The 25,811-nt window shown below is 46.9% G+C and overlaps 4 protein-coding genes across 8 annotated transcripts in view; 3 read left to right on the top strand and 1 right to left on the bottom strand.

Annotated features, from left to right (window-relative positions):
* Positions 1–3,459: 3,459 nt before the first annotated feature.
* Positions 3,460–7,751, top strand: LOC309326334 (zymogen granule membrane protein 16-like). 3 transcript variants are annotated; one of them, XM_081834929.1, is made up of 4 exons: positions 3,460–4,066; positions 5,076–5,157; positions 5,711–5,843; positions 7,001–7,751. In XM_081834929.1, exons 2-4 carry the CDS (start codon positions 5,100–5,102, stop codon positions 7,359–7,361), a joined length of 552 nt encoding a protein of 183 aa, XP_081691055.1. In that variant the 5' UTR covers positions 3,460–4,066; positions 5,076–5,099; the 3' UTR covers positions 7,362–7,751. The 3 variants fall into 3 exon arrangements, with proteins under 3 accessions (XP_081691055.1, XP_081691054.1, XP_081691056.1); XM_081834928.1 differs by lacking the exon at positions 3,460–4,066 and adding an exon at positions 4,073–4,309; XM_081834930.1 differs by lacking the exon at positions 3,460–4,066 and adding an exon at positions 4,073–4,338 and having other exon boundaries at positions 5,092–5,157.
* A 905-nt stretch (positions 7,752–8,656) lies between these two features.
* On the top strand, positions 8,657–13,528 carry LOC309327263 (uncharacterized protein). The gene is made up of 7 exons (XM_081836414.1): positions 8,657–9,354; positions 9,981–10,062; positions 10,537–10,560; positions 10,703–10,765; positions 11,269–11,533; positions 11,926–12,076; positions 12,386–13,528. The coding sequence occupies exons 1-7, from the start codon at positions 8,746–8,748 to the stop codon at positions 12,797–12,799; spliced, it is 1,608 nt and encodes a 535-aa protein (XP_081692540.1). The 5' UTR covers positions 8,657–8,745; the 3' UTR covers positions 12,800–13,528.
* Positions 13,406–23,845, bottom strand: THOC6 (THO complex subunit 6). Of its 2 annotated transcripts, none has more exons than XM_081836420.1 (13): positions 23,693–23,845; positions 20,763–20,878; positions 20,603–20,667; positions 18,991–19,094; positions 18,859–18,896; positions 18,714–18,762; positions 18,557–18,628; positions 18,069–18,171; positions 17,053–17,102; positions 16,275–16,337; positions 15,667–15,777; positions 15,112–15,240; positions 13,406–13,831 (listed from the first exon to the last, which is right to left on the bottom strand). In XM_081836420.1, exons 1-13 carry the CDS (start codon positions 23,837–23,839, stop codon positions 13,748–13,750), a joined length of 1,131 nt encoding a protein of 376 aa, XP_081692546.1. In that variant the 5' UTR covers positions 23,840–23,845; the 3' UTR covers positions 13,406–13,747. The 2 variants fall into 2 exon arrangements, with proteins under 2 accessions (XP_081692546.1, XP_081692547.1); XM_081836421.1 differs by lacking the exon at positions 23,693–23,845 and adding an exon at positions 22,232–22,360.
* Positions 23,233–25,811, top strand: part of HCFC1R1 (host cell factor C1 regulator 1) — a 4,721-nt gene continuing 2,142 nt past the window's right edge. The window contains exons 1-2 of one of the 2 annotated variants that reach the window (XM_081836437.1): positions 23,233–23,574; positions 24,985–25,178. In XM_081836437.1, the coding sequence (XP_081692563.1) occupies positions 24,985–25,178 (194 nt within the window). In that variant the 5' untranslated portion in view covers positions 23,233–23,574. Of the gene's footprint in view, positions 23,575–24,216; positions 24,881–24,984; positions 25,179–25,811 lie in introns of those variants that run through there. The other variant, XM_081836438.1, reaches the window with a different exon arrangement.

Here is a 25,811-nt window from a genome sequence, read left to right as displayed (position 1 = left end):
TAGCACCAGGTTGCCAACTTTTTTACTGCACCCTACTCCTGTGCTGTATCATATTCACCTGCAGGTTAGCAGGTGACTGCTACAAAAAAAGCTTGATCTGCTTTTTCCTGTGTTGAAAAGCAAATCTAAAGTCAAAGCCAGAGGTCAGTTGGCAGCCTTAACTGCTGCAGTCGTGCTCATTTTCTTTCACTGATTCCCAAACTTTTGCCCCACACAGAACATTTAAAAATTGCTAAGTGTCACGGCAGAGCACTTATTGTTTTCTGCTTACTGTAGCAATTTTTGTAGTAATTGCATTTTTGCAAACATGCCACAGACCGCCTGGATGAAGCTAGGTTTGGGAATCCCTATACCACACACTGGTCAAAACCACCTGCAGGGGATGGGAGAGGTCAGGATCCAGCCTACTGACCAGATTTTGTTTCATAACTCCCTCTCTATGGCGCAGACTCTATGATTTCCCAGGGGACCTTCGTTCAAAGCCAAAACACTCTGTGATTCCCCTCTCCCTGTCCTCCAGCGACGTCACGAAACATGCTTCTCTGTGTGGTTTAAAATGAGGAAATGCATATAAATAGTGTTCATGAGGTTGGCATTTTTTTTTTCTTACAGACAACAGCTACAGACCAAGTCACATTTCCTTCTGGCGAGATGCCGGTATTGGTGCATAAGAGGCAGAAATTCAACCGGTGAAATTATTTCCTTCACAACCCCTGGGAATGATTCTCCTGGGGGAAAGCAGCTCATGTTGACAACCCACATGGTGCAGCCCAGATTACACCACATGTTGGACCCAGGTTCAGATTCTTGTTCCCGGACCAGCTCTAGATTTGAGGAGTCCCTGGGCAAAGCATCCGCTGGTGGTCCACCTCCTCTGTCGCTGGGGCCTAGCGGACTCATACATTTAAAGCCAATTTAAGGCACATTTCCTCCACCTCTTCCCAAAGAATTCTGGGAAATGTTGTTGTTGTTGTTTAGTCGTTTAGTCGTGTCCGACTCTTCGTGACCCCATGGACCAGAGCACGCCAGGCACTCCTGTCTTCCACTGCCTCCCGCAGTTTGGTCAGACTCATGTTTGTAGCTTCGAGAACACTGTCCAACCATCTCGTCCTCTGTCTTCCCCTTCTCCTTGTGCCCTCAATCTTTCCCAACATCAGGGTCTTTTCCAGGGAGTCTTCTCTTCTCATGAGGTGGCCAAAGTATTGGAGCCTCAGCTTCACGATCTGTCCTTCCAGTGAGCACTCAGGGCTGATTTCCTTAAGAATGGATAGGTTTGATCTTCTTGCAGTCCATGGGACTCTCAAGAGTCTCCCCCAGCACCATAATTCAAAAGCATCCATTCATTCTTCCGCGATCAGCCTTCTTTATGGTCCAGCTTTCACTTCCATACATCACTACTGGGGAAACCATGGCTTTAACTATACGGACCTTTGTTGGTAAGGTGAAATGTAGTGGGAAATGTAGTGAGCAACAGTTCCCAGCACCCTTCGCAAACTACAGTTCCCAGGATTCTTTGTGCTTTAACTTTATGGTGTGTTTCCACAGCCTCAGGCTGCCGCACCTCGCAGGCTCCTTGTGAGGATAAAAGCACCTTGAGTTTCTTAAAGGAATGGCAGGATGAAAATATTGCCAAATATTACCTGTTAACGTTCCAGTCTGGAGGGAACTGTGATCATTTCTACAGCAGAAGATGACTTATCTGTAAATCAACCCAGGTGATGTAAATCAGCTTGGGGGTTGTGGTGGTAGTAAAGTCACCATAAGGTCGTTTCAAATTCTTAAAAGGCTGCTGCTATTCAGATATTATTTCTACAAAGTAGCTAATATAACTACCGGTAATATAGACACAGGCTCTGCCACCCAGGTTATATGGCAGCTCTGCAGTGTCTGCTGCCACCTTGTGGCATTTCTGTGCCTCTGCAGAAAAGTGTCACGAGATCTGTGTTGGGTTTAATGCTGTCTATACTGTCTTCTAGGGAGGGATGGTTAAGGTAAAGGTAAAGGTACCCCTGCCCGTACGGGCCAGTCTTGACAGACTCTAGGGTTGTGCGCTCATCTCACTCTATAGGCCGGGGGCCAGCGCTGTCTGCAGACACTTCCGGGTCACGTGGCCAGCGTGACAAAGCTGCATCTGGCGAGCCAGCACAGCACACGGAAACGCCGTTTACCTTCCCGCCAGTAAGCGGTCCCTATTTATCTACTTGCACCCAGGGGTGCTTTCGAACTGCTAGGTTGGCAGGCGCTGGGACCGAGCAACGGGAGCGCACCCCGCCGCGGGGATTCGAACCACCGACCTTTCGATCGGCAAGCCCTAGGCGCTGAGGCTTTTACCCACAGCGCCACCCGCGTCCCTAGGGAGGGATGGTTACTAGACTGCAAATTCCACCTGCCTGAAGAGAGGCTAAGGTCCTGCTTCAGCTTCTCACACTGCAAACCTGGGTGCGGCATGACGCCTCCCTGATGGGCAGATCAGGGAGACCTTTAATCTATTAATAATTATCCCTGATCCACACTCATTGGAATCGCTAAGTTTTTATAACTGGAAAACTGCCACTCAAATATTGTTAATTGATGTATCTAAGAAATGTTGTAAGGCTTTCAAAAAACACATCCCCTTCCCCATTCCCCCACTATTCCCCCCCTTTAGGTTTTCTTTTCTTGTTGATACTTAAATTTCTATAGTATTATAATACAGTGGTACCTCGGGTTCAGTACTTAATTCATTCCGGAGGTCTATACTTAACCTGAAACTGTTCTTAACCTGAAGCACCACTTTAGCTAATGGGGCCTCCTGCTGCCGCCATGCCACCGGAGCACAATTTCTGTTCTCAACCTGAAGCAAAGTTCTTAACCTGAAGCACTATTTCTGGGTTAGCGGAGTCTGTAACCGGAAGCGTATGTAACCCGAGGTACCACTGTATCGCAATCAGAAATGTTTAATTGTTTCTGTATTATCTAGATAAGAATGTATAAGTGTTATGCGTTGTTATATATTATTAAAAACTGAATACTATTTTTATTTTTTTAAAGGACCAAATATTGCCATATTTGCGGAGGAGTTGCTAAAGTAGTAGAAAGGCTCTGGCTGTAAATGTTGATGTAAATGTACGTGTGTCAGTTTATATGTAGAGATGCAAATTCAAGCCAACTCTCAGGCAGGGACTCCGACTCTTGACACTGCTTACTCAGAGCTATGCTGTTATGTATTGTTATATATTGTTAAAAACTGAATAATAATTTTTTTTAAAGGACCAAATATTGCCATATTTGCAGAGGAGTTGCTAAGGTAGTAGAAAGGCAGGAACGCAATCTATCCTGTAGATTTAAGTATCTCTCCATAGTCGCCTACTTGTTACCAGAGGCCCAGAATCCACATTCTTTTGTAAGAAAATATGAAATAACTAATACCATTTTTGCAGGCAAAATAATAATAATAAAAAATCAATGTGGGGCGGGGGTGACAAGAAATTTTCCGCACCAGGTACCACCTGATCTTCCTACGCCTCTGAACCAGACCCAGAGACATTTCACGGATGAAGACTGTGCTTGTTTTGTCTTTATAGATTTGGAGGAGAGATGCCAGATGTTGGTGCCAGTTTTCAAATCCTCATCCTCTGACTCTCTGGAAAAGGACCTGTTCAGTAGTTAAGAAGGGCTTAAGTGCATTTTTGCATGCCCTGAAAAACTTCCAGCGGCTGGTTTTGTGCTGCCCCAAACTGCTGTTAAAAGCACACGAACAGGCCAGACCACTTTGTTTTTCTTGATAAATTGGTAACCTTAGATTTCGCAAATTTCATTGCAAATTATTCCTTCTGTTTCCAAAGTTCAGAGATGAGTGCCGTTATTTATGTTGCCTTTATTGCTATTTAAGCTGCATGCATGGAAATCTTAAGACTCTTTATTTTCTAATATGTCACGGCAATAGATTTTATTTTTAACCCTAGGCAGCAAGGAGATGTCCATATCTTTATTTGTTGCAGCAGTTTTCTAAAAGAATGTTGAAGCCTTTGGTTACATTTCTGTTCTGATTTCTGGAATCCAGCTTTGCTCTCTGAACATTGAACAGGTAGGAGGAAATATTAGATCACAATAGAGGAACTGTTTGGTAGCCCAGGTGCCTATAAGCAGGTAAAACGAAACTCCCCGAGTAAGATAACCTGGTGCCAAACCAATAGGAACCACTTTTCTCAAAGAGAAGGTTGTATTTTCTGCAGGAGTGGCAGGTTTCAAGAACTTGTAATGCCTTGTTGGCATCAATGTAGCAGAGGCACAAGGAGGGGTTCACCCCACTTACGCTTGCCTGAACAAGGTAGTTTTGCTGGAGAAACGAGCATTGCTGTAAGTAGGCTCACCAAAGCGACAAATTGCAAGGCTGAAGCTATACATAATGCAGCATCTCTCAATATTTTTCAAGGGGAAAAATATGGGATAAATAAATATCTCTTTTTTAATGGCTATGGAAGCAAGGGGGAGGAAGCAAGAGTGTTTAAAAAACAGCAGTAACAGCGGAAAGCCAATACAGCTCTACTCAGAAGTAAGCCCCATTAACATCAGTAGGACTTGCTCCCAGGTAAGGATTGCAGCCTAAAGAACCTAGGTGCTTTTTTAAAAAAGTGTGTTTTAATACATTGTCGTTAACATGGTGTTTTATTCTTTAGCTTCAGATTTTTTTTTTCTTCTTTGAAAACTCTTCTGACATTTGCATCTAAAATAGAAGTTAGATACACCCAAGGCTGTATTCAGAGCTTAGTCATCCGAAAGCAGAGAATTTGATTCTAAAAGAATAGCGTGGCTTGAGAGCATTAAAAAAAAAAAAACCACCTTGGAGGATTTTTTTCTGCTATTTTCAATACTATTCTTGGAGCGAATGATTCCCTCCTTCAATGGCCTCCGCCTCGTCCCCTCGCCTAAAATAAAAAATCTGGATTTGACTTGCATAAATTCTATATTCCCTGCCACAGATTCTCACAGGCTACCATTGCCACGAGAAGAGGCGACAGCTGAGTCATTTTGCTATCTGGTTAAAAATTGATAAGCCCATGTGAGGTGTAACCTTGTCTCTTTTAAACCTCCAGACCTTCCCCTTTTCAGCTTCCAAGATGCCGGTATTCATTCTTCTGAGCCTCCTCCTCCGTGATGTTGTATCTGGTAGTCCAGGTAAGGTCACAAAAGGGGCTAGCTGTTACTGCATTTTGCATCTGAAGAATTAAAAGAAATGTTGTGATAATTCGCGAGGAGGAGGAGCAGAGAGATAGAGAGAGAGAGAGAGAGAGAGAGAGAGAGAGAGAGAGAGAGAGAGTGTGTGTGTGTGTGTGTGTGTGTGTTGGCTGCAAGGCTGGACTAAGGCTGTGCGTATCCCTTTAAATCTCATTTGAAGCCCATTCTTTCCCTCAAAGAATTCTGGGCCTTGTAGTTTATCCCTCACAGCAATGCAATTCCAAGCAACCCTTAACAAACTACAGGACCCAGAATTCTTTGAGGCAAAGAATGGGCTTCCAAGGGATAGCATGCACACAGCTTAAAAGAAGCAACAGCCTGTGCCGCTAGGTTGGAAAAGATTCAGAAAACGGCAAGCAAATTTATCCAGGGGATGAAGTTAAAGGTTGTAGCTTCTGGGACTTTTGAGTTTAGAGAAAAGGGTCGATAATGGATTAAATCAACCTGCCTTTTAATTCGTGAACCTGTTGCTCATCCCCCTTTGTGGATCCAGCCCAGGCAAGTTCCTCGTCTTACTCCGGAGAATATGGCGGCAGCAGTGGGGAACATTTTGACCAGTCCAGGAATCAGCTGGATGGCCCCATAACAGCTCTGAGGATACAAGCGAACAACAAGTATATACTGAGGTTTGTATGTCTTTTGGGGTGCTACCAGTGTGTGGCAGATTCAGGTTAGCAGAGGGGATCTTCAGTGACTGGGGAGCCACAATGTCACTGAAAACAGTGGCGCACATTTCTGAGTAAATAGCATGGGTAGGATCAGGGCTCATCTGTATACAGTCGTACCTCAGGTTACAGACGCTTCAGGTTACAGACTCCACTTAACCACTAACCCTCAGGTTAAGAAATTTGCTTCAGGATGAGAACAGAAATTTCGCGGCAGCAGCAGTAGGCCCCATTAGCTAAAGTGGTACCTCAGGTTTAGAACAGTTTCAGGTTAAGAACGGACCTCCAGAATGAATTAAGTTCTTAACCCGAGGTACCACTGTATACAGCAAGCAAGCAAGCAAGCAATTAAATAATTAATTAATGGCTGGCTGGCTGGCTGGCTGGCTGGATAAGGGTGGATAAACCCACATATGGATAAACCCACAGGATATACAACAGCTTTTGGCAAATATTTATATCTGACCCAGGCTCAGTTCTTTGGGTTGTTGGTGGTGATAGGGCAAAGGCTTTACGGGAAGAGGAGTAGTTCTTGCTGCTAGATTTGGGTTGGGCAGAGGACCCAAGCCACAAACAGCAGGAATGGGGAATTTGATCCAGCCAAGTTTTACAGGGAGGTTGGGGCTGCCGACTTGTCAATTGCTTGATATCACAATGATTTCAGGAGACCTGTTTCAACTCACCTGGAAGATCAGATGATTATCAGGATTCTCATAGCTCCCTGAAGCCCTGGGGGTACTGCATCCGGCCAGTGGGCGGGACACTTATCTCCCCCACCTCCTTGCGGGGGGGGGGCCACTGAGCTGTCAGTCACCTGGCATCAGATCACAGTGACATCAGGTGACCCATTCACCTGGTTGTCAGGATTTGCAAAGTGCCACACACAAACCTATGCAAGCCCCTGGCTCTCAACTAGTGGAACTGGGCCCAGAAATTTCTGTGCGATTTCTCTGCTGACTGAGAACTGATGATGTACAAATTGCCTGATATGGTGGCGAAACCTGGGTGGTAATTAAAAGTGGTTGTCCGTTGGTTTCTATCTGAAATGCAGCTGTTAAACACTGTCCCTCAGAAGGTGTCGGCCTTCACTAACCATAATCCATCCCTTGTCATTGCAGCATCCAGGTTCGCTATGGCGGCCTGTGGTCCAGGATTGAAGGGAACCCCTCGGGGAGCCAATCTGTGATGCCACTGTTTCCTGGAGAAGGCATCGTGCAAGTCTTGGGCCGCTTCGGAAGCTTTGTGGAGTATATTGCCTTCCGCACCAACCTCGGCCGTGTCTTTGACTATGGGGCTGGCTCCGGTTTGGGGGTCGCCTTCGACGCTGAGCCTTTGTTCCCAAACACCATCTTGCGCTACATCAGCGGCCGCTCAGGGCCTTTGGTCAGCGCTGTCGGCTTCCACTGGGACAAAGAAGAAGGAATTGGAGGGTGGGACCAATCCACTGGCTCTCCACACACCAAGAATAACAGCCCATAGGACAGAACTCTGATCCATCTGCCTTCAACGTCTCCTTGGGTATCAATAAAAGCAGCCGAGGGATTATGGGAGAAGGTAAAGCTGGAAGTCAAGAGAATTGGAAGTGAAGTGGCAGGGAGGTTCATGCTATATCTATCTATCTATATAAATGTGTAGAACACATCAACCAAAAAGGAAGAAGGAAAGGGAGGCACCACAATACATATAGTATTTCTCCCTTCTTATAACAGGACTATATTGTTCAACATTAGTATCCTATCCATTATGGAGCATATTGTGGTAAATAACGGTCCCTGTTTTTCATCTCATCCCATTGTGTCCATGCATTGATAGCGGTTGCCAGTCATGTTCCTTATCAGCTACGTACACAATAAAACATTGCCAACACTTGTAGAACGTGTCCTTTGTTTTAACGGTTTTACTTAAAGTCTGGATTTGCTAGGATGGTTCGTATTTCGTATTACACCGGTCCTGAAAGATCTCCATTGGCTCCCCGTACGTTTCCAAGCACAATCTCAAGTGTTGGTGTTGAACTTTGAAGCCCTAAACAGCCTCCACCCTGTATACCTGAAGGAGCATCTCCATGCTCATCGGGGGGGGGGGTAACTGAACATGATTGACATGGCAGACCAGAGCCCAGGTGGGATGAGGGCAAGGGGCAAAAAAAAGGTGTCTCACTTGCCAGGCGGCCACGGGTGGGTTTCTCCTCCCATTTTGTGAGGGGGTGCAGTATTCCATGCCTGCAGCAGGAACACCCCCTGCCCCCCACTTCCAGATCTTTGACATCAGCTGGGAGGGCGTCCCACAGGGCAGGAGCAACTACCGAGAAGGCCCTCTGCCTGGTTCCCTGCGACTTCACATCTTGCCATGAGGGAACCACCAGAAGGCCTTCAGTGGGTGATGGGGGGGCAGAATGATGATGGAGCCGTTGTGTGCCACACAACCTGCCCTCTCTGCCCCCTAAGCTGAGCCTGCTGCCTTCAGGCATGCTGTCCCATTGCCAGTCTGGAATGGGCCAGGGAGAGAGAGGGAAGAGGGGAAAGAATCAACTAATCTGTCACCTCAGGCAGCAAAATGGCATGATGCACTGGCATGATGCCTGGTTCCTATGTTAGAAAATGGCTTCCAGCCAGGAAATTTTGGTGTGGCTTCTAACTCTTCCCGCTTGACATTTCCCCTCCCAGGAAGGAAAATGAGTGGGAGCGCCAAGCACAGTTTATGGCTCGGCTCGGCTAATAATATCTGCATAAAATGTTTATCAGGGGAAGAGGAGGAGGAGGGGAGATCTCTGTTCACTTTCGCTTTGCAGGAAAGTTTAAAAGCTGGTTTTTGCGTCCCACCCCCTTCCCGTCTCTGACACAGCCAGGAGCAAAAGTCTCTGTGAATGAACAGACCTCGGCAGGAAGGGAAAGTGAAAGCTGAGAGGGGAGGAGAGGCAGGCAGCAGGAGGAGGATTTCAGAGGGATCCACCATGGCAATGAGCGGGGAGGGGGATCCTTCCGGCCAGCGAGAGGCGATCCTGCAGCAGTTCTACGCCGGCAGGGTCTTCCTGTCCGGGGACAAAGGCTGGAGGGTCGGGAAGAATTTCTTTGTAGTAAAAAGCATGGTGGAGAAGATGGTAAAATGGGCCTATGAATCCAGCACCGGGCTCTACCCCAACGACCCCATCCCGGTCGGCAGCCACAGGGAAGGGCTGCACCTTCAAGTGGAAGGGAGTTCCAACGGTTTCGACTTCCTCATCCCCGCGAGGTATAACCCCAAGCTGGCGCTCGCAAGTGGGGGCATCGCCAAGGAGCCTGGCAGCTATGAAAAGAAGCTGCCCACCTACATTTTCCGCGAGGAAGGGCTGCCCGTGTTTCGCTGGGGCACCAGAGTCCTTGTGGACCTCGAGGCTTTCGGGGAGATGTACGTGGAAGTTCACTGCCACCGGCAAGCGGAGCGCCTGGCGGACGAGGACGACGAGGAAGACCTGGATTTCTTAGATGAGTGCAAGGTAGATTTCGACAGAGTGGCATCATCACCATGGTTACTTTGATGATGATGAAGTAGTAGTTTATATACCACTTAATACTTCAAAAAAGTCTTTAAAGCAGTTTAGGACATTATAAAAGTATCACACACAAATACAAAAAAAGAGAGAACTAAAAATAAGCATTTTCAAGTGGTACAAAACAATTAAGTAGAATCCTCCTAAATATTAAAATAAACTAGAACTACTATCATGCAGGTATCATTAACTTGGTGGAACTTCTGAGACCTGAATGTTCAGCGCACATTTTAAGTCACGTTTTCTGATTTGTTCAACTTGATTTATTTGTATTGTGCCTTTTATACTGTGAAGCCACCTAGAGACGGGCAGAACAATCCGAGCTATGGGAAGCTGGTAAAATTTCCACTGTCTTAAATGATGCCAGCTTAAGTTAGCCTGGTATAGTCTGAGGTTGCTCTTTATGCTGGTGTGAGCACAGCCAGGGCGTGTGGGTTTTACACTGGTGTAGTCCCAGCTCAGCTAAGACCCGCTGAATCCACACCTCATCCTCCTGGTGGATCTGGGGTTTCCTTTCTCCAACTCAAGAGGATGCAAAATCCAGTGATCCGCTTTGTTTTCTCTTCATCTAGGAGAGCCTCAGCCACCACCACCTGGACCCTGCCCAAATCTTGGAGGACTTTCACCGACATATAGAAATCGCTTTGGACCCAGGTACAGCCATGTCAGCGCAGGTGGTGTGCTAACATTTCCTTTGGTCTGAGGGTTGCTTGAGAGAGGGGCAAATTGAACTCCCAAACTTGGGAGTTAGTCACACACACACCCTCCCCCCGTTATAGCATGCTATTCTGTAAACCTCACAATCCGATTCCTCAGATACCTGGACTTACAGGTGCTTTTCCTCTAAGGAGACCTGGCAGCCATCCTAAAGAAATTCAGGTTGCCGCGTTTGTTCTGAACAGGTACCCTCTATTTATGCAACAGAAGGAAATTCAACAGGCTTAATATCATATCACCATGCTGAGAAAAGCTGCACCTGTTATAATGAATTTCCACTTGTCATGTTATTAAAAGCAGAACAATCCTTTTTAGGAAACAGTGGAGTAGGGGTTTGGGAGCCTGAATGTCAGGCCATTCGCAATTCTCTATTAACTCATTTTCTCAAACTTTTCTTTCCTGCCTTCCCAGAGTGCACCCATCCCCGGCAAAATGGTAAGTCCAAAAAGATGTAGAAATTATTTTCCCATTGGGAGAAGCCGTTTGCAAGGGGGGCTGGATTTGGCCTACAGTTGCTTATTTCCAAATATATAATTGAACTTAGCAGCATTCCTTGAATTTCCCCCTTGACAATTAGATCCTGTTTTCCGGCAAAAACTCTTCCGCTCCCGCGTACCCAAGATAGACAACTGGATGAGACGTGAGTCTATTTTTTGAGACGTATGTTTATTGCATTCCCTCAAATGTAAAAACATCAGAGTGAGTTCTGTCCTTGCCAACACATTCCTTCAATAATTAATCGGTCAGATATGAATATATTTTAAAATTGCATTGGAAGAGCTCTGTGGACAGAATATGACCTCTTCTGGAGGGGAGGCAGGTAACCACATCACAGATCTGCCACCTATCCTTCTGTATAAGGGACAGACTTTATACTTAAATAAAAATATTTCTGATCACCTAGCCTTTTAGATTCTTGGGAGAGTAACAGGACTGCCTTGCTATTATTTATGTTTGCTTGTGTTTCTATTACTGTGGTAATGCCATGACTGGTTTACCATTAAGATTTATAGGCTGCACACTGCTGCAGGTATTCCCACAACCCCTCAAGAAAGGCACTGAAGAAATGAAAAATGTAATAACTTTATTGTTCCTTCCCCTTGATTCCTGGGGGAAATCATGCTTTGTCTGTGCCCCATGCAGAGAACATCACACTGGAGGCCCTGAATTTGGAGACTCCTGCCATCCAATTGGTTTTCCTTGAAGGGACGGAAACTGTCCCAGTGAATCTGGTTCCTGCCATCCAGGGAGCCTTCAAGCTCTCCAACCAGTGGCTGAGAGAAGACCTGGCCCACCTTTCCGACTGGTGGGATGGGGACCTGGCCAACGAAAAGAAAAGCTTTCTCCGGAAAGCAGCCGTCGTTCAGGAAGTTGGACCAGAGCTGATAGCCAAGGGAGGATTTTGGAGGTAAAAAAAAGTAAACAAACTTAGCAGCCGAGAAGGAGCAACGGGTTACCCTCTGGTGGGAAAGCAGCGCTTGGCATGCATTCAGAAACAGGCAACTTTTTCAGTAGTCAAAAGTTGACCATTTGGCTCAATTTTTATTTCTGAAGTTTAATAAAAGGGGTTCCCTCCCCCCAAAAAAGACCTTTTATATTAAGGCAAGATATGTTAAGCTTCCACTGAAATATCAAACCTTTATTTTTAATATAAACCTTTCTTTTTAATACCATCTCATTTTTGCCTCCTGCAGTAACAACAGGAGCTAAGAGGGCTATTAAGAGTTCATCCAAATAAGGAACTGTTTGCTTTTCCATAAACACTGTGTTCTAATGGAGCCGATCTCTCTCTGGGCCCAGGCTCTCTTTCAGCCATGCCGAGACTGTGATTCTTGAGGACGTTGACGCTGATGGCGGGCAGAGGGCGGCAGCTTTGAGACTGCTTAAGTTTGTCAATGTGACAAAATGGACGCCAGAGTACGGCAAAATCTTGACTTCCTACCATCTCAAGGTGAACCTCCTAATTAAATGCTGCACCGACTGGTGAGGTAAAATAACCAAAATGCAAGCAGTGTTATCTATCACCAGGCCAGTGTTTACCATCCCCTCAGGGGCCTCTTTCACACACTTGGAACCTGATAACAAGGCCCTTATATTTGCTTCTAGTCAAAATGGAGGAAAACGTAGCCAAGGAGCCAGCAATATGATGGCCTCCACATTCCTTTTTCCCAACCTCCTGAAGCACACCAGAACTGCCCGTGCTGTTGAACTTCTAAGAGCCACAAATACCTAACATTTCCCTTCTCTCTTCCTCTTCCAGACCATTTTGCTGTGGTGCTGTGAAATCTACCCGCAGAAGGAACAGTGGGAGACTCTCCTCTCCTCCCTGGAAGCCCTCCTGAGGCTCCTACGCCACACCCTCACCAAGAGAAACCTCCCGCACTACTTCCTGCAGTCCGTCAACCTCTTCAGCAGGCGCTACAAATCCAGCAGCTCCACCTATGGCCCCTTGGCCTTGGAGGTCCTGTGCCGTGAGGCCGAAGCGATGCTGGCCAACCCCGTGGGATACCTTCTGCCGGATCCTGAACGGCAGGACCACTGTGCCAGCGGAGAGTTTGGGGAGAAGATGGCAGCTCTCCGGGAGTTTAAAGAAAGTCACCAGGAAGATCTGAAGGAGCTGAAGAGGATGCAGGATGAGCATATGTATGAGGAGGTGGAAATATCCGAAGCGTAAAGGCAGAGTCCTGTGTGAAGGACTAGAAATCCAGAAAAGCGTTGTTCCACGCGGCATGGAGCTGGCCAGTCTGCCATAGCTTTCCCACAATTCCAGATTCCAGACCTCATGACCACAGAGGTAAAAAACTGAAGAGCATTTGGGCAAAGTCAGACGAAAGATCACAGAAGGGTGTCAAACAAGGAGGACATCTGAACCGCTCCTTGACATTTTTGCCCACCTGCTCCCACCAGCTCCATATGAGTCACTGCAGTGTGATGGCTTGCCAGGATGAGGAACCTATAGCCTTCAATATGCTTTGGGACTAAAACTTCCAGCACTCCAGGCCAGCACTGCCAATGGTCAGGGATGATGGGAGTTGTAGTCCACCTGACTGGAGGGCCCTTAAATTATCCCTGTCACCCAGGCTTGAGTGCTGGACTGGAGAGACCCAAGTTCAAGTTCTGCCACACAGCTGAACATCGTGTCAGCCATCGCCTCTCGGATTCACCTAGCTTACACAAGATGTTTGAGAGAACAAGAAGGGAACTCCGTATGCTTCCTCAAATGAAGGATAGGACAAAGACATAGCAACAAACATTCCGAGGGCATCCATATTTCAGTCTAAAAAAATTGTTTTAATGCATTTAACTCGAAATAGATTTAACAGCATCTTGCCTGTGATGTAAGGTTTATCCTGACTGTGGAATTGGGGGTTGCTAGTTAACAATAAACACAGTTCCCAATTCCTTTCATTTTTTTACCACAACTTTAAAACCCATGAAGTTCATGCCCAAGCAGGTCCAGGGGTTTCTTTTTTCTTAGTGAAGAGCCTCCTTTTCCCAACTGACAGTCCAGCTAGCTGTGGCTCACTCATCCCTGAATGTAGCAGCCTGTCGAGTGGGGCTGCCTGTCTGCCCAGGCACTCCTTGAACAGCACCAGTTTATGGAAACGGAACCGTCCGAGCCTTAAGAGAAGGTGAGGGAAAAGGCCCGGTAACCAAAGTTGGTGAAGACGTCGATGCGGTGGCTGCTTCCGGCAGCTGTTAGCACCTGATGGCGAAGAGGAAGGGAAGATGAGAGGGAAGAGGTTTATCAGGTATGGGGCAGCGGAAGGCCCACCCACTGCCCCACCCGCTCTGCTTCTAACCTTGCCCACCCCCTCTCTCTTGCTTTGCTCCCCACCATCACCAGCCACGGAAACAAAACCATTGTTCTGCCCAGCAGAAAACAGCAAGTACTCAAGCCCAGGCCTGAGGAACCTCAGGCCAGGGACCACATGCAGTCCTCCAGGTCTCTGAACCTTGGGATTCTCCCCGGGCCTCATTCCTTCTCCAGCCACACATCCTCCTTCCCAGGCCAGGCCCTCAGTGCTCCTGCTCTGCTCCCTTGAGGGATTTATTTTATTTTATTGCCTGGCTGGGATGCGTCCTTGAACTCTGACAATACCTCTTGTTTGCCTGGAGGGGAGTGTGAGTGCATGTAGGAACTAGCCTAGGGTACTAAGCTAACGTTTACATTGCTTGCCCCCCCACCCCAACTTTTTGTCTCTAGTCCTGCCCCTCCCTGCATATGACCCTCCGAATGTTGCTTAGAAGGGACCCCTGGATTGCAAAAGGTTCCCACCCCCCACTCCAGTCCTAGTAAAAGACCACCTTCTCCCACATGCCTCTGCCTCCCCCCAGTCAGATCTCTGACGGAGGCCGAGGAACGCAGAACTGGCAAGTATGCAGGGCAGGGCCTTCTGGGTTGTGGCACCCAGACCGGAGAACTCCCTCTCTTATGGAGCACATATGGCTCCCTTTCTGTTGCTATTTCAACACCACTGTTCAACCTCTTAGGTTCAATGGGCCTATGGCCCACCCCCTTATTATTGTCTGGTTCTCCAGTGCGGTTTTCGTTTCTGTGCCACGGATATCGCTTCAGGTTTGTTTTTTACATACTTTTCCCAATATAATTTGCCGTTTACTCATAGCTGTGTTTTAAATTTGGTTTGTCGGCTGCCTTGAGAGATTTCTACTTTATAGGGATATAGTTGTTTTAATTTACCAGGGGCGAGGGTCCCACAAACTCGCCATTTGCCTGTCCACACCTCTGGGTTTCTACAAACCGAAGCCCAAAATCACTACATCCAACCCCAAGTGACAACCCGCCTCTCATTCCCCAAGCCCGCCTTGCTCCTTGGAAGCTTGTCACATTCTTATTTCAGCCCCCTCCCCCACATCCACAGTCCTACTTGCCAAAGCGAAGCCCTGCCCCTTCCAAGCAGAATTCCAGCCACCTCCCTTTGCAGGCCAGACACCCTCCTGCCTCCCTCCTGCTGCCCAGCTTACCTTGTGCTCTGGCGAGTGTTCGTTGATGGAAAGAGAGTGGATGCAACGTGGGATGCAAGGGATTTGAGCCTTCACTTCCCCACTGATCTGTAAATGGTTAATGGTGGGGCTGTGGCCAGCCGAGAGAATCTGTGGAAGACAGATCATAAGGGTGGGGAAAGAGGGTGCTGAGCGAAAGGGCGGGTTGCATAGCTGTCAACCTTCCCTTTTTTGGTGGGAAATTCCCTTATTCCAGTGCCATTTCCCGCTGCTTCCTGCTGCTATCCCGGATTGTTAGATATCCCGTAGACAGTCCCCGGGACAGGTGAGGCTGCTGGTCCCTTATTTTCGAGGATGCTGATCCCTTATTTTCAAATCTGAAAGTTGACAGCTATGGCGGGTGGCAATGAAACCATTTTTATGAAGAATAAAAAATTTGGCGCAAAAGGGAAGAGGTGGTTGGATGAAGGAATAACAACAAAGGAGCAGGGGGAAGAAATGCAGGAATCAAGGGAATGAGGAAGCCAGCGAGATGGGAGGCTATGTGTCCCCCAACCCCCAGGGGGAATGACTCACCAAGTCCTGGTAGAACATGACTTGTTGCTGACACTGGGGCACGGGGAATATTGTGGTAGGTGTGACAGACCGCAGGTGCCACAGAGTGAGCGCTGGGCCTCCACCACACACCTGTGGAAGGAGAAGCAGGAAAAGGGGTGGACATCTGAGGGGAGGGATCTTACACCGGCAAGTCAGGGACTGGTCTAAGGTGCAGCCACCATGCAAACCTAAGGGAAAGATTAATAAATGGGTCCCTCAAATGCATGTTAAAGGGGCATCCCAGATCTGAAAAAGTGGAAGACGGCTGCCTTAGGGAACCCACAACCTGCCGATGACAAAAGCTCTCTGCAAGAGCCCTTTTGCTTACCCGGTGCACCAAACACTTGTCCATTGCAAATGTCAGCAGCCCCCCTTGCTTCCAAGGCCAGTTTCAGAAAACATGGGCAGAACAGGGAGCTCCAAAGAAAGGGCAAGCCAACGTCTCTGGACGTCCCATGCGACATCCGAGAACAGCAAGGCTCAGTGAACAATCTCCTTCTTCCCTCCCAGACTGCTGCACCCCAGCTCAATACAACTTGGGATATTTAAGCTGTTGTCTTTCTGCAGCCAAGAGTCAATGAACTCACCATCCAGTCGGACTCGGTTGCCAGGCAACGGATCCACTTCCCATTCTGTGGCCTGTTGCATTCCTAAGGGAGTTGAGGGGAGCATTAGGGGAAGGTGGCCGAAGGAAGCAAGGGTTAAGTGGTGAAGCTGGTGAAGCTGGTGATCGGAAATGAGTAAGGGCTCCATTTCCTCAAAGGTTTCTCTTCAATAAAATATGAGATCGCAAGTGTGGTTCCTAGTTTTTATTAGGGGTTATAGTTTTGAGGAGTTGCAAACACTGACAATAACAGCAGCTTAGTTTGCATGTCTACTTTTAAATTTTAAATTTTACAAATATGTTCTGGATAGATGGAGAATGGAAGAATGGGGAGGGCTAGGAAGGCACTGTGTTCCTTGGGGCAGAGGGAAATAGGATAAAACTGCAATACCTCATAAGGTTATCTAAAAGGGTTTAATCCTGGGTGGTGATTTGGAAATGGGCTATTAATCTTTCTCACTGCTGCTAAGATCAGTATAGTGGTCAATTAGACCACTACAGTATTTATCCGAGTGGTTTCATAAAACATGGAATATAATAGCTCCATTATCTAAACTGACATATTACAGGAGAATGCATAAATAACAACAGTCAACCTAATCTATGGAACAACAGTTTGTTTATGATGTTTTGGAATGACAAACCTCAGGAAAATATCCATTCATATACTTAATTTTGCTTTATTATAACTGGTTAATCTTTTATTGTTGATGTAAGAAGGCATCAAACAATAAAGATGTTGATGATGATGATTACATTACCTCATATTTATGTACTTCAATTGATTGAACCTGACCTCCAGTACGTAAATCTGAAGAGAGAGAGAGAGAGAGAAATAAAGTCCGTAGTTTGTCTAGTCAACTGTAGCTCAGTGGCAAAACATCTGTTTGCATTCAGAAAGACCCAGGTTCAATCCTCATCATCTCCACAGAGCCACTGCCATTAACTATAGACAACATGTTGCTAGATGGACCACAGGCCTCAGTATAGGCCGCTTCCTATGTTGCATATACACCATCCCAGTCCTAGAATACAAGCCAAAGGGGGTGTCAGCAACTGATCATCTAAAGAGATTGGAAGAAAATGGAGCAGTGGGATTCCTGTGGCATTGGCTCATCCCAAAACATTCTGAAGATATTCTCTGAATCAGCTTTAAATAAGTGACATCCACTCTGTTTTTCAAGAAACTTCTAAGAACAAACAAATATGGAATCCAAGATATAATCCAAGAAGAGTTAAAACAAGCCTTATGACCATTAGCCATATAACAGAGAACAGAAGTTTAAAAGGCACAGATTGATACCCAAAGATGGGTTACATCCACAGCATACATTTAAAGCAGGATGATACCACTTTTAACAGTGATGGAGAATCCTGCGAACTCTGGTTTGCTCAGAGTGCTGACTTCACATAGCTACAGTTTCCTGCACTGTTGACCAACTACAGTTCACAGGGTTTCTTATACTGTATCTGTTAGAGGTATCATAGAGCTTTAAATGTATGGTGTGGATGTTGCCCGAGTCATATTTGAATCAAGGAGCCTGTTTCAGGATTGCGGGGTCACCACCACTGAGAAGGCCCTACCCTGACAGGGTTCAGATTTGGCTTCCTTCGGAGACGGGACATGCAGCAGGATCTGCCCAACTGGTTTTAAAGCACGGGGCGGGGATTATATGGGGAGACGATCTCTCAGAGAAACAAATGCAGGTAGCCAGAGTCTGAGGGAGGTACAGAAGGAAGAGAAACAGCAGGCAGCAAGGGGGCTGCAGATCCTCACCCCAAAGGCGCACGGTCCCATCCTCACTCCCTGACAGGCACTCTCTGAGCTGGTCTCGAAGGGCCAGGCAGTGGATATAATCGGTGTGGCCTTGATATTCATGCTGTGACAGAGAGAGATGAAACAGAGTATGACTTGCAATGGATGGAGGTAGGACACATTCTGGAGGTTGAAGATATGCTACAGAATTACTGAGAAATTATATTATGATACTCGATTGCTGTTGCAGAACAACACAGAATCCCGAAAAGCTATTTTTATTAAGTTTTCAGTAACCATAGGCAAGGGAAAAAGCCTTGGAGTCTGGAAACTGACTGACGAAATTGAGAACTTGACAGATTAAGAGGATTTATTTCCCGTTTATAATAACAATTTGGGGATACTCTAATGAGGAGAAGCCCCCGTAGGAGATGAGAAGGAACTGCCTTAAATAAACCTCCTCTCTCCCCGCATTTCATCAGCCCCATGATGCTAGAGGCAGGACTCACCGTGAAGGCGCCAGATTCCAGATCCATCATGTGAATGGAACAGTCTCCCCCAGCCATTAGAAGACTATTATCCTGAAGGAGGAAAAGCGGCAAGAATGAGGCCGAGGCAGATGAGTGAACCATGCTGAACCCTCCCCATATTGTGCTGCGCCTGTACCTTGAGGTTCAGTTGAAGGCTGTTGATTTCTGGCACCTCCAAGCTGCTCCTGAGCAGAAAAGCAAAGAGAGAATTTTTGCCATCTGTACATGCATAAAGAGGAAGAAAATATGGCAATGATGAAAGGGGGAAATCAAAGTTATACCCATAAGGTGGCCTCCTGCTCCAGGCTTCTTTGCAACCCTGCGGCAGAAGGCAGAAGAAGGTTAAGAGGAACACAGTCAAAAGGAAGTCAGGAGAAACGTGGGAGGGGAACCAATGAGCCAGCCACCCTTACCTTCTTCACAATCTCACTCCAGTTCCAGGCCTTGACTTCCCCATTGCCAGCACTGAGCAGCTGCCGGTCTGTGGAAACCAGGGCATAGACGGGACCTTCGTGAGCTGTGGGAAGAAGAAACACCTGAAATGGATGGATTTTGGCATGGCAGTGGTGAAGTGCATTCTGGGAAATCCCCAGCTTGCCTCCCTGAAGTTCCAGAGTTTAACTTTTCCAGGAACGCATTTTTCCCCCATCTCATTTGCAGAGGGCTTGCAAGCCCGTGGCCAGATTCAAGGGGGCCTTGGGGGCAAGGACAGTCCTGGGAGAGCCCCCTCCTTTGGTTCGTTTACCAATCAGCAGCGGCAGGACTGTGAGAAGGAGAGGCCACTTTGACCACTCGGCCCACTGCTCCCCTCAGTGAAGGGCCCTTAAAATTAAAGGAGTCGTGTTAGGTATGTCAACACGGCAAATCATCACACAGGCACCCAGCCACCCATGCCAAGGTGGGGAGAGGGTCTCCAGATTGGCACTTTAGAGGGATGGCAGGGGCAGGCGGTGGCACTGAATAATGGCACTGATGCACAGGCCCCTCCAGACTGAGGTGTTGGGTTTTTTCCAGGTGTAGCCTGCAATGCATCATTGGCACAATAATAGTGTGTTGGTGGTGAATTTATACGATCATCCACACATCATTCTGCTTTATTAGTTCTTCTGTGATGCCCCCCCCCCCCAATGATACTGTATAAAAGGTCTCAGCCCAGTATACCTGAAGGAGCGTCTCCACCTCCATAGTTCAGCCCAGACACTGAGGTTGAGCTCTGAGGGCCTTCTAGCAGTTCCCTCCCTGCAAGAAGTGAGGTTACAGGGAACCAGGCAGAGGGCCTTCTTGGTAGTGGCACCTGCCCTGTGGAATGACCTCCCTTCAGATGTCAAGGAAATAAACAGCTATCTGACTTTTAGAAAAAATCTGAAGGCAACCTTATTTAAGAAAGTTTTTAATGTTTGATGGTTTATTGTGTTTTTTAATATTCTGTTGGAAGCCACCCAGAGTGGCTGGGGAAACCCAGCCAGATGGGCGGGGTATAAATAATAAATTATTATTATTATTATTATTGAAAGCAGGACTGCGAATAACCATCCATCATAAGCACAAATAATCATGAATGCACAATAAATATGACACATGTTGAGGCCCTATGTAAGGGCCCAATGGCTGGGGGCTTTTTTTGGGTGGAAGGTAGAGCCACCCAGCCCAGTGCTTCTCATCTCATGGCCAGGCCCTTTATTTATTTATTTATTTATTTATTCATTTATTTATTTAATGACGCCAGCATTAGCCACAGCAGGCTCTCCTGGAGCCCAGCCAATGCTGCATGCTGACACTGGGCCTGGGGTTCTGCTTTATGGGAACTCCTGGCATTGCCACAAACGGCCAACCGTAATAAACAAACAGGTTGGCATGGGAATGAATGCTCAATGCATCTTGGGAGTTCCTGGACTCCTTGCAGTTGTTGTTATTTGTTTATATCCCGTTAGCCTTCCCGAAGGAGTCCAGGGCAGCAACAACAGGCAACATAACGATAAAAGCATCTTAAAAACAATTCCAGTAGAGGCTGTGTTTTTCACCTACCTACAAAGGACACCACTGGCTTCTTGCTCTCCTCCTTAGCCTCTGAACTCAGTGCTGCAGAAAGGCTGGAGAGGAAGAAACACACAGGTGTGAGAAAATGCAGAGATAATTGCTCCCTCTCCCAATAGAGGACAGTCTTTGTTAAGAGGCGCCAGATTACCTGAAGATGGCAATCTCTCCATAGTTGTTCCCAGCTGCCAAGTACTTGCCACATGGTGAGACGCTCTGGGAGTAGACAGTCATGTGCAAGAGTTCCAGGGATCGCTGAATATCCATCTGGCAAGAGGAACAAGCGGGAGAAGTCAAGGCAGCAAGTGCTGCCTGGATGGACACTGGTTCTTGCTTTGCTAAGAAATACTGTTTTATTTGCCCAGGCATGTCCCACCCCAAGCCTTGATTGCACTACAGTATAAGCAGATTCCGTACTTGGCAAAACAAAATCCCACCTATGTAGTTGATTTACCTGCTGCGGAGCTTGACCAAACTCAATTTTTTGTACAGCCCAATTCTGCTAATTCCTGCAATATATAGTGGTGCCTCACAAGACGAAATTAATCCGTTCCGCAAGTCTCTTCGTCTAGTGGTTTTTTCGTCTTGCGAAGCAAGCCCATTGACGGCTTAGCGGATTAGTGCTATTAGCGGCTTTTAGCGGCTTATCGGTTTAGCGGATAAGCAGATAAGTGGCTTAGAAAAGGGGGGGGAACCCGCAGGAACTCGCAAGACATTTTCGTCTTGCGAAGCAAGCCCATAGGAAATTCGTTTTGCGAAGCACCTCCAAAATGGAAAACCCTTTCGTCTAGCGGGTTTTCCGTCTTGCAAGGCATTCGTCTTGCGGGGCACCACTGTACCAAAGCGTAGATCTAGGCAGCCTGGCCTTGGATGTCAATAGGTAAGATGGGAGCAAGATCTCTCCAGTATGACACACTGGTCTCACCAGCGTCCCAGTGCAGTACATGGAACCACAGAACAGGCTGCCATGTTACATGCTACCCATGTCCAATGAGCCTCACACAGGGGTGTGACAAATGATCCCAAAGCATGTGGGGTTTCCAGCAAGGCAAAATAGGGTACATCAGGAGTAGGGAACCTGTGGCTCACCAGATGTTGGGGGGGGGGTATTTCAGCTCCCATCAGCTCCAGTGAGTATGGCCAACGATCAGAGGTGATGGGAGTTGTAGTCCAGAAACATCAGCAGGGCGACCAGTTCCCTACCCACACAATACAGGCTGCAAATCATCTGGCTCTCTCGTCAAAAGGAGATGTAAACACTGCATCTAATGTGAGTTTTTAAAATGCCCCTTGGGTCAACATAACGCTTTTGTTTTGCTACTGCTTGTTGAATTTGGTCACGATTTCTATTTTGATGGTAAGCTGCCTTGGTTTTGAGTTTTAATTTTGCTGCGATACTTGTATGTTTTTCTCTATCAAGCTACCTTGAGTTTCATTTTATAAGAAAAGCAGCTTAACAGAAATGCAGAGTTCCCTTTAAAATAAAATAAGAAATCACTTGATAATGCTGAGCGCGGAGCAAAAAGAGGAGCCGCATTGCAGCAAACGTTAGTCCAGGCAAAGCGCACTCCCTATGGACACTGTCCGAGGAGTAAGCCCATTGAACACAGTGGGATTTACTTCTGAGTAAACACGCATACGACCGCGATGTTAAATTGCTCATCCAAACCCGCCCCGGTCAATGGAAACCAGAGGCGCCCGCGCTCCATTCATTCCGCGCAGAAGCGATGCGCTTTCCTTTTTCCTTCAAAATATAAAAATTCCTTCCAGTAGCACCTTAAAGACCAACTGAGTTAGTTCTAGGTATGAGCTTTCGTGTGCATGCACACTTCTTCAGATACACTGAAACAGAAGTCACCGGACCTTTCTATATAGTGAGAAGGTGGGGAGGGGTATTACTCAGAAGGGTGGTGGGAATGGGTGATTGGCAGATAGCTGCGATGAGCCTGTTGACGACTCTTAACGACTGCAATAGGTCTAACAGGAAAAAGCAAGGGGTGAGAAGGTGAAAAATGGCTTTGTCATGTATAATGAGATAAGAATCCAATGTCTTTGTTCAAACCAGGTCTCTCCATAGTTTTAAGTTTGGTGATAAGTTGCAATTCAGCAGCTTCTCTTTCCAGTCTATTTCTGAAATTCCTTTGTAATAGAACAGCTACTTTGAGATCTTGTATAGAATGTCCTGGGAGATTGAAGTGTTCTCCTACTGGTTTTTCTGTCTTGTGGTTCCTGATGTCGGATTTATGTCCGTTTATTCTTTGGCGTAAGGTCTGGCCTGTTTGTCCAATATAGAGAGCTGAAGGACACTGTTGGCATTTTATGGCATACACAATGTTAGACGATGAGCAATTAAATAGTCCCGAGATGGTATGTGTGATGTTGTTGGGGCCAGTAATGGTGTTGTCCGGGTGTATGTGGCAGCAAAGTTGGCATCTCCCCACCTTCTCACTATATAGAAAGGTCCGGTGACTTCTGTTTCAGTGTATCTGAAGAAGTGTGCATGCACACGAAAGCTCATACCTAGAACTAACTCAGTTGGTCTTTAAGGTGCTACTGGAAGGAATTTTTTTATTTTGTTTTGACCATGGCAGACCAACACGGCTACCTATCTGTAACTTTTTCCTTCACTTAACGAGGCCAATGCCAAAGTCGGACACTAGGGGGCGCGCGCACGAGCCCTTGAGACTTTGTCTCGTCTCTATGATTACGAAGAGCCAGAGCGACGAGAAAGCGCAAGGCACGACGGGATTCGGAAGCTCCGCGGTCAAAGCAACATGGATCGAGAGTGTAAAAAGGAACTACGTTTCCCGGCACACCTCGCGCGAGTATCGGAGGGTTCCCCCCCTCCTCGCTCGTCACGTGAAAACGAAATTTGGTCGCTGGTTTACACCCTGCTGGTTCCCCAGGCTGCTGTAGAAGCGCCGCCGTTGTGTAGAGCAGCGTGAGGAACAGACTTCCGAACGGTAAGAGGTATATATTTTTAAATCCCCTGCCGCTATATTAACGGCGCATGCGCAGACGCTATCTCTAGACCCACATTCTAACCTGCCCCCCCCCTCGCGCGTGCCTGTCTGCACCGACCGTTACTGGCGTCACGTTCCTTCCACCGCACAGCGGCAGCCGCACGTGCCTCAGAGAATCAAGGGGCGCCCAGCCCCACCTTGAATATAACCACGCCCTTTCCTGTGCAGTGGACACGCCCACCAGGTTGAGGCGAGCGCAAAGCATCTTGGGATTCCGTTATTTCGGTTAGCCCTATAGCAAGGCACCATGGGAGCGTCTTTAAATGGCCGCCTGTGAGCGCAAAGACTGCTGGGATTCCCAAACCTTGGCAGGCAGAGCTAAGCCCTAGTCGGGTCAAGGCAAACTTCCTTTATCCTGAAGTGGCCTTAAGGATCACGGGAGAGGGACCTGCTGTCCTTTTTATATCATGAGCCTTTAGGACAAAAAGGGGCAGTTGCAGAGTTATCACTAACACATTAGCATCCTGAAAATGAAAAACACACATAACACTTTTAAGGATGGTAGAGCTGAATCCTACACAACCATCAGGTTAAGGTTACCAGATTTTTTTCAATGAATCCGGGGTAACCTTACATCGGGTATTACGTACTTTGAACAGACACACTGCGTTCTAGATTTATGCACAACTTCCAAGAGTTATCCAATATAAAGACCACCGCTATCTGATGGAAACGCTTTGCTTAATTAAGGTGTTGGAAACCGAAAGAGCACCTGCAGAGACCCCTCTGATAAGACCTTACCTGATAAGATACAGGAAGGAGCTCTGTATGTGGGACTTAGCCTTATGTCTCAAAATGAGCAGCTTGAAAAGCACCTGAAGACAACAGATGCAACATCTAACGCAGTGGCTTTTCCGAAGGATTTTATTTATTTATGCACCACCCCTTTTCCCTGGCGGAGACTTGAGGCGGCTTACAGACAAAATAGGAACAAATAGGATTTAACAGTATGCAAAGGGCCCACTTAATAAAAAGATCACATGAGACCAGCTTCCTTGCTCATATCTATTGCCCCCTAAAGTGCACAGCTTCAGAGGATCATTGGCTATGCTCAGTCATATACAGGGTAATGGGAAGGCTCTTCAGGCCTGGTCAGTGATCTGCCTTAACCAAGTATAAACCCTAGGATGCTCTCTCAAATCCTTTCTAACACACAACGACCCACTTTCATCAATATACTAGCTTCGCTTTGCATTGGGCTGAAGGCTCCAGAACAATCCTTTAAAAATAGACAGCTTTTTCACAGGTTAGTGTGATTCAACAGCTCCCTTACACTAACAGTGTTTCAGGGCAGGATTAGTGCTACAGAGGAGAGCCTCAGTTTAACCCCCTTTATGTTTTACCTCACAGATGGATCAGACAACTGGCCAGCAATCACCAACAATTATTCCATCCAGCCCATCCACGTGCTGCTCCTTCTTGGCTGGGAGCAGGGGTTGGAGCCACACCATGCCCTCCGGCAGGCAGCGGCACACCGCACGCAGAATGCCATGGATAAGGCAAAGCCAGGGCTTGGTGAACTTCAATAAAACACAGCAGTCCCGGTAAGCATGTTTACAATGAGGCTTTTTGCTTGGGTGAAGAGGAAAGGATACATTTTGAGGATGGGTTGAGGGAGAGAAAAGTGGATTTTGATAGCACCCACCTCTCTGGCATTTATTCACAGGCAAAAAAGTGACCCACCTGCTGGAAGCTTTAAAAAACATGCCAGGGAAGGAAAATGCAGCCATTTTGTTGGGCTTTTAATTTTGCAGCTTAGTTCTAGAGGAAAGAGACAAAAGGGCAGACAGTGGCCTACAGTCATAAACTTGCAGGGAACTTACTTAATTGATTACAGGACTTTATATATTCTGAAGGCACTTTACAATACAGTTCACACACAATTTAGGTAAAATAACTGTAACAAGACAGTGAAACTCAGCAGTGTAAAACATTTAAAATGTATTTACTTGCCAGCAAAGTAGGCACTAGGCAAGCCTCTCTGGGGGAGGTATTTCACTCCTGCTGTCTCATACCTTGTCTCAGATGGCAGGTACACTTGTAGAAGATTCTTGGCTAAATATCTTAAGGTATAAATAGAAGTATGCAGTCCTTGAAGCATTCTGGTTCTGTAAAGGGCTTTAAAGAATATGGGGTGGGTACAGAGCTGTAGCGAGGTGATCTTGCGCCCCTGGCAG

Source organism: Podarcis erhardii, assembly GCF_964252035.2.
Source record: "Podarcis erhardii genome assembly, chromosome: 13".
In the NCBI taxonomy this organism is placed as follows: domain Eukaryota; kingdom Metazoa; phylum Chordata; class Lepidosauria; order Squamata; family Lacertidae; genus Podarcis; species Podarcis erhardii.
Note: the sequence above shows the minus strand (reverse complement) of the source record. Positions and strands in the feature narration are given on the sequence as shown.